Consider the following 10,978-nt stretch of genomic DNA (forward strand, 5'->3'; position numbering starts at 1 on the left):
TAAATACTTGTAATGGAAATTTCCTCACTGTTTCGAAGACTCTTTGTTGTCCAGTAAGATTTAAATACATTGAAAACACGATTTCAACATGTAACCATGGTTTGAAAATTCGCATCCCTTCTAAATCTGTTGTTCTGAAATTAAATTGACATGGTTACAAATTAATTTAAGGTACCAAAAGAGAGATGTAAATAAACTATTTAGTATGGTCTAGCAAATAGTCTTGGGAATTATGAAAAACTAGCTGAACCTGTGCACTTCGTTTCCCGTTGAATGTATCAACTCTGTATGACTCAAACTTTGTTAAATTCGTTATTTATTATTTGGTGTATGGTATTCAAAATGTATCTTAACTATTCCGTTGCCCAGAATAAAAATTCAGGTTCATAGCAGTATATTATCAGGTAGGTAATCTACCTGCGATAGATCGCGGACCCAGTGCTGTTTAAACGTAAGTGTATGATTTAACTCTAAAGAATCAAAGTTATACTAAGTTTGTCGTATTCCAGCTAAGGTGGATTAATACAATCAATTAATACTAAATCCTAACCTAACCTGACCGTACTAATATCAGATGAATAAAAAAAATCAAATTTAACTATTTTTAACTTAGCCTGTCTTCTTCCTAGATATCTAATCTACACACAAACTTTCTTTTTCATATAGGTAAATATATATATAAAAAATATAATACAAATCAACAAACATGCCCGATTAACCAATAGTAACCAATATACAATACACTGTTGTATTTTTTACATCCAGATTTCCTACTTTTCCAGTTGATTTTCTTAAAATTTTCTTTCGTAAAACCCTTCTCCTGGCAATTATGAACATCTCATAAAAAAAATTTGAGCCAAATCAGACCAACCATTCTCGATTTATAAGATAGTTATCATTTTTCACGTTCCATTTTTATATATATATATGGATATATGGATATATATAAAAAAAATGGATATATATATATACATTTTTTTTTTATACAATTGCATAAGAAACTGTAACAAATGGTTATCATGTTATATAATAAGCTCAGTGTACTATGAAATATTATTCAAGGTCCTCAGGACTTTTTATTTGTATTACGTTACTATTGCTTCGGCAAATTCACATTCATTTTTGTTTGTTTGAGTGTCGAGATTGTAACCCATGGTGTTTTCTAGAAATAATACAATATCCGTTAGTAACTAGATAGCAATTATCTCAAATATAGAATATTAAAATATTATATACTTACGACAAATAGTATCAAGTGCAAATGGTGCAATGTAGTCCCAGAGATCGAACACTTGTGTTTCGTTTAATTGCTTCGCGACATTCCTTATGAGAATTTGGTTTTTCTCGATAAAAGCTGGGAAAAACTGTGCCAAAAGTTTACCATTAAACAAGGGAGATATCATGCGACGATGTATCCGCCATTTGTCAACTGTAATCATTTTAAATTAATTTGAATTGTAATAAATTTATAATATAGATACATAATGTACTTACTTAAATCTACTAAATATTTTTAAATATTATTCTATAAGAATTCAAAGCGTTTAAATTGTAGTTTTGATCAACTCACCTGGTGCAGTAAACAAGCCTTCGCCTCCAATATCCTTGAAAAAATCGTACACATAACCTTTTTGAAGGGCCTTTGAACTATTCAAGACAATCTAAAAAGAGATATGGTAGGTATAAGTTTTTGTTAAAAGACAAACATTTTTACTTGTAACTACGTTAACCTATACATAAACTATCAATGTAAAATATAATTATGTCAAACTACGTTATAATTGTTATCCAAGTGATTACCTACCATTATATTAAATGAAAAATGTAATAATACTTAGCTCTCAAAAATATTTTGGTTTTTCAAAATAGAATCCCAGTATACCTGCATTGTTGTTAAAAGTTTAATTACTTGTAGGTCTTCCGGTTTGACAATGACGACTCCAAAATATGGTCCCATCCAGAATTTAAATGGCTCTAGATTATAATCTTTCACGTAGTCAAGTATTCTGCTCACGATCTCTGAAGAACATCAAAAAATATAAGTTTATGGAATATTTAATTTTTTTACTTTGGGAATATATTATTTTTTTTACGTTCTGACGTCAGTCCAATAAATTGATACAATGTTCCAATGAAAGGGTACGCTGGAGGTCCTGGCATTCTAGATGCCAATTTTTCAAAGGGCCTGTTGTGCCATTTAAAGTAACACCACGTCACAACGAAAATAATAACAATTATGTACACAATTATTTCAATCATTGTCAATTTGAAATTTAAATCCACTGCGACTGACTGTTTTCAATAACGATTCTAAAAAAAATAAAAACATATGTTATTTCTGTAAGTATTGGTGTTAATGATTTCCAAACTTTAATTTCAAATTAAAAACGATAAATATCAGCTTACCACACGATTTTATACTATACGTCTTGTACTACACACTAAAAATATATTATTATTATTGTAACCTACAAATTATTTTTTGATATGTACTACTATTTTACTTATAGAATTTTGCTTGTATCTACACGACAACCGAAGAAAACAAAAACTATTAATGGATTTTATTCGGGGACATACCTACGCCCTTCTTATTTATTGATTTTCATATTATCAGATTATGTTATAATGACATACAAATTATTATAATTTTATTCTTGATATGAATTTGAATTAATTTTTAAATAGGTAAGCCCAGAGTAGTTAAATTGCGTCACCGATAAAAAAGTAAAAGTCATAATATATTGCTAAATGTGGCTTAGGTATTTTGAAATGTAAGCATGACATTTTTGACTAAAATATGCAAATTAATACAAAAAGTTATTATTTTTTAAAGTCGATTAAAAAAAAAAAATCAGAAAAATTATGGACAGTCATACCAGGGGCTGAAACCTTACCGAAAATAACTTGTTTTAGAACCAGAACCCTTTGAGCATTAGGAACCGTAATCTCACAAAACCCTTATTTAAATTAATTTTAATACCGGAACTGATGCTTTTACTTTTATGAAAAGGTTTCTTAACATTAATTATGGTTTCCTATTTGAAGCGGGCCCTTATTTATTAAGGGACATTGATGAGTATATTTTTGCCTATTTAGTCCTATAAGCAATATTATCTGGTTAAAAATTGGTATTGACACCAATTGACAATTCCAATATTTTATTAAAATTTGTCTAACTTGTATTGAATGCGTTCAACTTGAATTCAGTGATATAAAATCTTTTTAGACAATAAACGAATCTGAGCGAAGACAGTCTATTTTATATCCTTTTTTTTAATGATATTGTTGTTATCTAAGTAATTTATTTAACTATTAAAAATGTAGTAGCTAAGTTGGATTAATGCTTGCAGTTAAAATTTTTTTGCATTTGAAAATGTTACCGTGTGAATAAAATATATCTATAGTTTTATTAATATACTAGAAAAGTTTCAATTACACACGAATAGTTTTTTTTTTAATTAAGTACCTAGTTTTTGTTTATAACATTATGTTTCGTTAAGCCCGTTGCTTTTGAAAACTGCTGGGAATCTTTAATATTGAAACTGAAATGCATCAACTACATACACTTTTCCACCAGAGAAGATGATAATCATCAAAACATTTTTTCGACTACTATTATCACCTATTATATATACATGCACAAAAAAAAACACTAATCATTTTAAAATCAATAAATTCATTGCTCTATTCACAATTAAAAATTTGTTTTCGTGTTCATTAAGCCTATAGTTGAGTATTACTCAACAAGTTCAAAAACACAAATTTTAAATATTTTCTAAACACGTACATTTTTACACTTTCCATACCTTACTATAATAGTAAAACGGAGCTGTACACTTCGATACAAATATAAGCTTTTATATATAAGTACTTTGTATACTCCAACCTACAAATTACACCTAAATCCTAATTAAATCTATATTTATATGTACTATTTGCTCGTTCTACTTTATTGTTGTGTACCCGTTTTTTTTCGTGTCCAAATGTGACAAGTTTACTCCGTGGAATGCAGTATCGTGAACTTTATTTAATTACATAATTTATGAATTCATTAAAGCGTCAAGTGCATCTTTTTACCAAAATGTAAATTAAAAATAATAATTACCGTTTATTGAATAGTAGTTGCGCTGTCGCTGCCACGTTCAGCGAAACGTGACCTATGCTTACTTGATTATGCATTTATGCCCTAATATTCTAATATGTACATCGCCAAATATGAAAAATAAAATAACTGAACTATAGCTTGCCGCGATGAAGCTACTAAAAAAAAAGTATAATGTTCGTTGCTTCTGGTTTGCGGTATATACAGTGTGATTTTTTAAACACGCTCAACCACAATTTTTCCCTTGATCGTAATCTTATTGAAATTCTGATTTTTAGAATTTTTGAGTATACCTTAAGACCACATTTTCAAATTCCTGATAATTTTTGTACTACCTAAGAAGTTTCCTATGGCAGTACAAACATAAGTATATTTTTCAATTGAGAACTACGCTTTTTCCTGCTAATTATTTGGCTGGTAATATTCTTAAAAATGTTGATGTATCTAAATCAAAATTTTAATGTGTAATTTTTGAGTTATTAATATATTTGTCCTAGGATAATATAATCTTTAAATATGGTTTTAAAAAAATATAAGCTATATGTAATATTAGATGTAATATTCATTATACTTGGATCAATTTTATACATTTTTATGTTGATAGATCAATAGTAATTATTAACATTTTAAAATCATCTAAGCCCTCAATCTACTTAACCCATTACCATAGACATATTATCCTTAATACACAACGTTATAAAACTCAAAAACTACTCGTTCGAATTTTGATTTAGTATTTAGATTTTATATTCTCGAAAAAATTATATTTGCTTAAAGTGAAAAAGTGGTTTCCTATTTGATAAACATAAGTTTGTATTGGCACAGGATCATCCTTAACTGGAAGAAAAAAACTACCTACTTTATTACTGATACAATAATAAGTTTAATTGTAAAATTAATCAGAATAATAGCAATCATATCATAAAACATACTTACAAAGTTAGTAGTAATACCTACAGGCTGACGGTATATCTTCGTTCAGAATCGTTGAAATGATTTTGAAATAATAAATAAGTAAACACCCTAAAAAAAAATTAGCAATATATTACTGGGCCCATATCCAATTTAATTTATTAAAAGTTCTGTTAGGTATTAACATGGCATCTACAAACAGACAAGGTTTTCCGTTTAATCCGTTGCTTCAAGTACATACTGTCATTACTATTTTGATAGTTCGTGATCTTTATAGTTTATACATAGGTAATGTCTATTCTTATGTAAATACTAAATTATAAGTTTTTCTCGTGAGCCACACATAATTGCTCTGAAGGCCACCTCTGATTTAAAATATGTATTTCTACATCATGCCCAAAATAAGTATTGTTTATATCAGTTGACAAATCGAAGTATTTTGTTTATAACGGGTTTTTGGTTTATTATAATTTTTTTAAGTTTGCAAAATATAGAACATTTTATCAGAAAAAATTAAGATATATTTGCAATGAGCTTCGTATTTATATTTAAAGATAAATATTAAATACTAATAGGTATGTTGTAGGTTCATATTATAAAAATATTAATATAGGGCCATAGGGGTCACATTAGTCGCCCATATGAATACATCAATAGCCCACGATGCCATTAATTATAATCATTATTTTTTATAAGTCCAACAATGATTATCATAATATTCTATTGTTTGAGTAGTAATATATCTAAAATCTATAGAAAAAAATAATTTGGTTATAGTAAATGGTTTTATTTGTTTCGGTTGGCCAAACTATATGAACCTTTACTAAAACGCTTAGTTGACAGTACCAAAAGTATTTTGTTGGTCTAAATAATATGAATTTTACAGTGAACGGTATTTACAACCACAGTGTATGGTTATTGGTTAAATATTATTTTTAACTATTTCAATAGGTCCTGTCTACCTTTTAATGGTTGTAAGAACAATAATATGAATAAAATATTATAAGTATATCTAAAAATAGATTTATATAAAAAAAACCCACCTAGGCCACACAACGACCGATTCACGGCAGGTGCGTGCATGCGCATAACCGGCGGCGTTCTCTTGCAAGTCGCAGACCGCAGTAGTGTCGTACTGATTATACAGACTTTATTATCAAGGACGCTCTTTATTTACAATTTTTAATAATGGATGATTATGTTTTAAAAAACCTAAACGAACTGAAGATTCCAGAAGATATTGTACAAGAATTCCCAAGTAAGTACCTACCTACCTTAAAATTAAAAGACCATGAAACAAAAAAATGATTTTGGCTTAATTAATAGTTAGTTAATTACTATAACTAACGGTGGTACTAAAATTTGTATACATTGTTCGTTAAGGCGCTAGAGTCCAAGAGAGATAGCCGTGTGACGTCACAAGATCTTACGGCGCGGCGCGGCGGCGGCGTATACTTTTATACAGGAATCGCCGACGCGGTCTAGACTATATTTTATTTATAATTTTTGTTATATTCAATTATATTATAAATAACTTCGTAGTCACAACAATGACCAGACGTATGCAAATACTCTATTTGGTTAATTATGTTTTTATCCAAAATATGACGTATTCTATGTTGACGAACGTCGAACAACCGCATTTTACGTTTATACGTCTTCGTAAACGAACGCGTATTTTTCCTCGTTGGAATTTCGTTTTACAAGGTAAAGTAATGTATTATAAATTATAATCATTTTTATTTTATTTATTAATAATAATAATTTGTTAATTACTTATTTATTTTATATAAAGTTTAAATAGTTATAAGTAGGTACCTATAATAGGTATGTTATATTATATTACAATTTATAAGAAGTGTTCTCGCATAAGCAAAATATGTTTTATAACAATTTTTACTTGTTTTTGACAGTGTATTACAAATATTTAAATATGTCAATACGTCCATATTGTTTTGAGCCCACTGTGAGCGATATTGATATGGCTGATATTCAGCAGGGTAGAAATGAACCAGATAGGTATACAAGAACAATTAGAGGGTCGTTCAAAAATTAATTTAAACGATTGGTAGTGTTTACAATTATAGTTTGTAATTATTTAGTAAATATATTAACAATACACTACATTCATACTCACTGTAGTGACTACACCATGATATAATTAACAATATAGCTATATTAATTATATTATGCACTACACGTACGTTTTTTCCGTCTAAAATCATTAAACCATATATTAGCCCTTAGGAGAATCGCTCTCGTTTGGATACTGCAGTCTGTAATTAGTACACAAAAAAATTCGTTGATAACTTAAACATATTCAATATGACAATATAGCAAACGTTCACTCAGTAACCAAATGTTGAGGTTTTAAAAAAAGTTCAAATATTATTTTTATTATTAATATTTGCCATTTCTTTTAATAAAAATAATTATTGTGTGAGAATTATTGTGTTAACTAGTTAACTATTGTTGGATACTATAAGAAATGCACAAGGTACAATAATTATCGATAATTCAATAATTAAGATAAGGTAATACAATATGCGTCTAACCTACTCGTCAATTAATATTCAGTCCACTAGCCATAGGCGCAAATTGGTGGTTGGGGGGGGGGGGGGTGCTAAACCGCCCCAAACTTAGCCGTAACACCCCCAAAAACCTAGGATATACAATTCTAATATGCTATATTGCAATAGTCTGCTTGCCTTCAATATATTCAGCCCCCCCAAGCCAAAAGTTGAAATTGCGCCTATGCCACTAGCCCACGAGTAGGTTCTCATAGGCTCTTTGAAAAAATAAAAATTGATTTCACTTGGATATATATGTGGCTCCATACTGGCAACTACTTCAAAATCCTGCAACTGGTGGTTCTATTTCTTTTATGTAACTACCGAGTAACCGACAATGCAAAATTCCAAATAAAAAATAAAAATGCCTATATCAAACCCCTTAAACGCGGATATAAATTCGGCTAAGAATAATAGTAGATTTATAGACTAATAGACTGCGCTTATCGCGAATTTATACAGTGTGTACTTACTCTTTCCGGGATAACACGGTCCATGAGTATACATTCCGGAATTCTACGGTCCGTGACAATACGGTCTACCAATTTACATTCCGGAATTCTAAAGTCCATGAGAATACTTTCCGGGATTATACATGCGTCCTTTCATCCGAACCGTATTTTATCCGATAAGGTTCGTTATCATTTTGTTGTTATCAAGCAAAAATCTGTTATCTAAAATATGCGCGGCAATTCGTATTTTGATTTTTGATGACTGAAACCCAAATAATTTGATATTTAACTTTATACAAATATGTAGGTCGTTGGTGCAATGAGATCTATTGTGGTTCACAATGCCATTGACCTTATTAACATAAGACCAGAAAATTTATGACATGATTTAAATATAATAGGTACTGTATTACAGTATAGTACTGTACTAATTGCATAGCACTATGAAAAATATCCAAATACAAAAATATAAATAAAGAATTGTTGCAAAACTGGTATTTTATATTCTCCTACTAAATTGAAGAGAAAAAATCTTTCTTCAATTCACTTTAGTATGGTTTACTTATATGAGTGAACCGTTTAGAGTAACCTATTTAACCATTGCCTTATATTCATCAATGAATTATCATGAGTGACAGGGTTTTTTTAATAATTTAAAATCAACAGTAATTAATGCAGAGATCTACAATGCAAAAATAATTGGAGAGACGGATAATTTTGAGCTTTTTTTTAAACAAATTAATATATTAGGTTATGGATTTGTAAAAAGCAAAACAACAAAATATGATGGTAATTATTATATGTATTTGAAATTACAAAAGTCCAGTGTTGTAAAGAATACTTTTAAAAAGTATTTGAATAAATGCTCAGTAATATATTTTTTCAAGTATTTTTACCTAATCTAAACCTCTACTTTACAGTACTTTTGGTTTTTAAAGTAGGTTTGTAATTATCAATTAACATGGTATAGTTTAGTAGGTTTTTTTAATTAATTAATTTATTTAATTCATACTTAAAGTCTATCAACAATATCAATATATAATTATAAACAATAACATATCATCAAATGACTAAATTGACATTTAACTTAATCTCACTTAAATAATTCACAAATAAATCAACATTGTATATTATATTTGCTCATTTTACAATACGATGCATCAGAGAATTAGACATATTAAATTGGTTGTTGCTACAGGCAAAGAAAATAATTCTACACATCTTAAATCATCGACAATAATTCAGGTCTATGAATCAAATTATTGAGCAGTTTATACAAAAAATGTAAATCATGTTTTTATTCTTACTTCCGAATTAACTAAGTTTAAAAATTTAAGTATAAACTTATTTTAATAAATATACTTATAGGGGAAGCTTCTAAGTACAGATTTACTTTAGAACGTGGAGAAACTCCCATTGAGTTTATGGGTTGTCCATTCATCATAAAAGATCATATTAAATATGAATGTATTAATGGGCCAGAGAAAAAACCCAAAAGACAATTATTTAACTGTAAGTAGAGTTAAAATAATATTTACAATATTAGATAGGTATCATAAGTACATTGAATATTATAATTTAATAAAATTATTAAAATTATTTTTATTTTTATAAAATAGAATGATCATCCTACAGATACAAAAAAAAAGTTTCATTTACATAGCACAAAAAAATATAATTTTTCAGCAGTTTTGACAAGAATACAACTAATGTACTATTATGTATTTCTCCGAATATGTAATAACAGAGTATTCGCTGACTAAATGGGGGCCTTAAAAAACAGGTACTATAAGTTTTTAAATTGGAATTTGACATTAAATGTGGTACAAATAATGGAGTTAAATCTGAAAATAAATTATTCAAACATTTTAATTTTTTTTAATTTTAGATACTAATTGATTGCTTAAAAAAGGATATTGAGATGGGAAAACCAATTGTTACAAAAAATAAATATCTAATTCATTTTTCCTTACCGTCAGTACACAACCACGTAATAGAAACTTCTCTTTTAAATCTTCCAATAGATAAATCTGTTTATAACGTGAAATATCAAGGTTGGTAAATAATGGATTTTCAAATGTAAAAATTGTTCAGTCAACTCAAAACTATCAATTTTGTCAAGAGCATTTTACTATATATGACCGTTTTGTCAAAGCTCAAATTATATACAATGAAAAAAGAATAAACAAACTTACATTTATTATAACATCAGTTTGAAGTACAGAGTGAAAATGGGTCCAATGTATATGTAGTAGATTTTATACTATACTAAGTTGTACATGTTTAGATTTTCAAAAGTATCATTGGCCATACAAACATATAATATATTATGTGCATTGTTCATATATGTACCAGGTTATTCATTTAATGATCTACCCGATAAATTCAAAAATAATGTTTAGGTACATATCTACAGACCCTATAGGTACTCAATAACCAGCCCACAAGAATAAATAAGTACATTTGATTTAAATATGCAAAATACTACAACTGCTGCTACTACAAGATTAATATTAAAAGAACATAAATGTACAAGTGCTGAAATCATAGATAATAACAGTAACCTACCAGTACAAAGTAGAGAAATTCTGAAAAAATTACAGACTTGACGTACTTAATAGATCAAAGAGAATATTCTGCAGAATGGTTACAACAATTGAAGGTTCTAAATAGTGTTTATAAAAAGATGAGTGATAAGGCAAATAAAGAAGATGGGCTAAGCTTATTACCTTCTTCTTTTTTTTTTTTTTTAATTTTTTTTTTTTAAATGTACAGTCTATACTAACTAAGCACAATGAGTAAATATGATGACAGTATACAAGAGAAAAATAAAAAAAAAATAATATGAATGATATGAAGAGGGAGGCCATCCATTGATGGAACCCAACGTGAGTGTTATAACTGATGAGTCACAATTAAGCAAGACCAGCTTATATAAG

General features: G+C 28.3%; 1 protein-coding gene across 2 annotated transcripts in view; it reads right to left on the reverse strand.

Annotated features, from left to right (window-relative positions):
• Positions 1–5,166, reverse strand: part of LOC100162836 (cytochrome P450 4C1-like) — a 9,512-nt gene extending 4,346 nt beyond the window's left edge. Inside the window, exons 1-7 of one of the 2 annotated variants that reach the window (XM_016806742.2) lie at positions 5,042–5,166; positions 2,094–2,310; positions 1,910–2,019; positions 1,571–1,661; positions 1,241–1,429; positions 1,090–1,162; positions 8–134 (exon numbers count right to left, since the gene is read on the reverse strand). In XM_016806742.2, coding sequence (XP_016662231.1) covers positions 8–134; positions 1,090–1,162; positions 1,241–1,429; positions 1,571–1,661; positions 1,910–2,019; positions 2,094–2,259 — 756 coding nt within the window. In that variant the 5' untranslated portion in view covers positions 2,260–2,310; positions 5,042–5,166. The remainder of the gene's footprint in view (positions 1–7; positions 135–1,089; positions 1,163–1,240; positions 1,430–1,570; positions 1,662–1,909; positions 2,020–2,093; positions 2,311–5,041) is intronic. The other variant, XM_029488432.1, reaches the window with a different exon arrangement.
• Between the last annotated feature and the right edge of the window lie 5,812 nt (positions 5,167–10,978).

Source organism: Acyrthosiphon pisum, chromosome A1, assembly GCF_005508785.2.
Source record: "Acyrthosiphon pisum isolate AL4f chromosome A1, pea_aphid_22Mar2018_4r6ur, whole genome shotgun sequence".
Lineage (NCBI taxonomy): Eukaryota > Metazoa > Arthropoda > Insecta > Hemiptera > Aphididae > Acyrthosiphon > Acyrthosiphon pisum.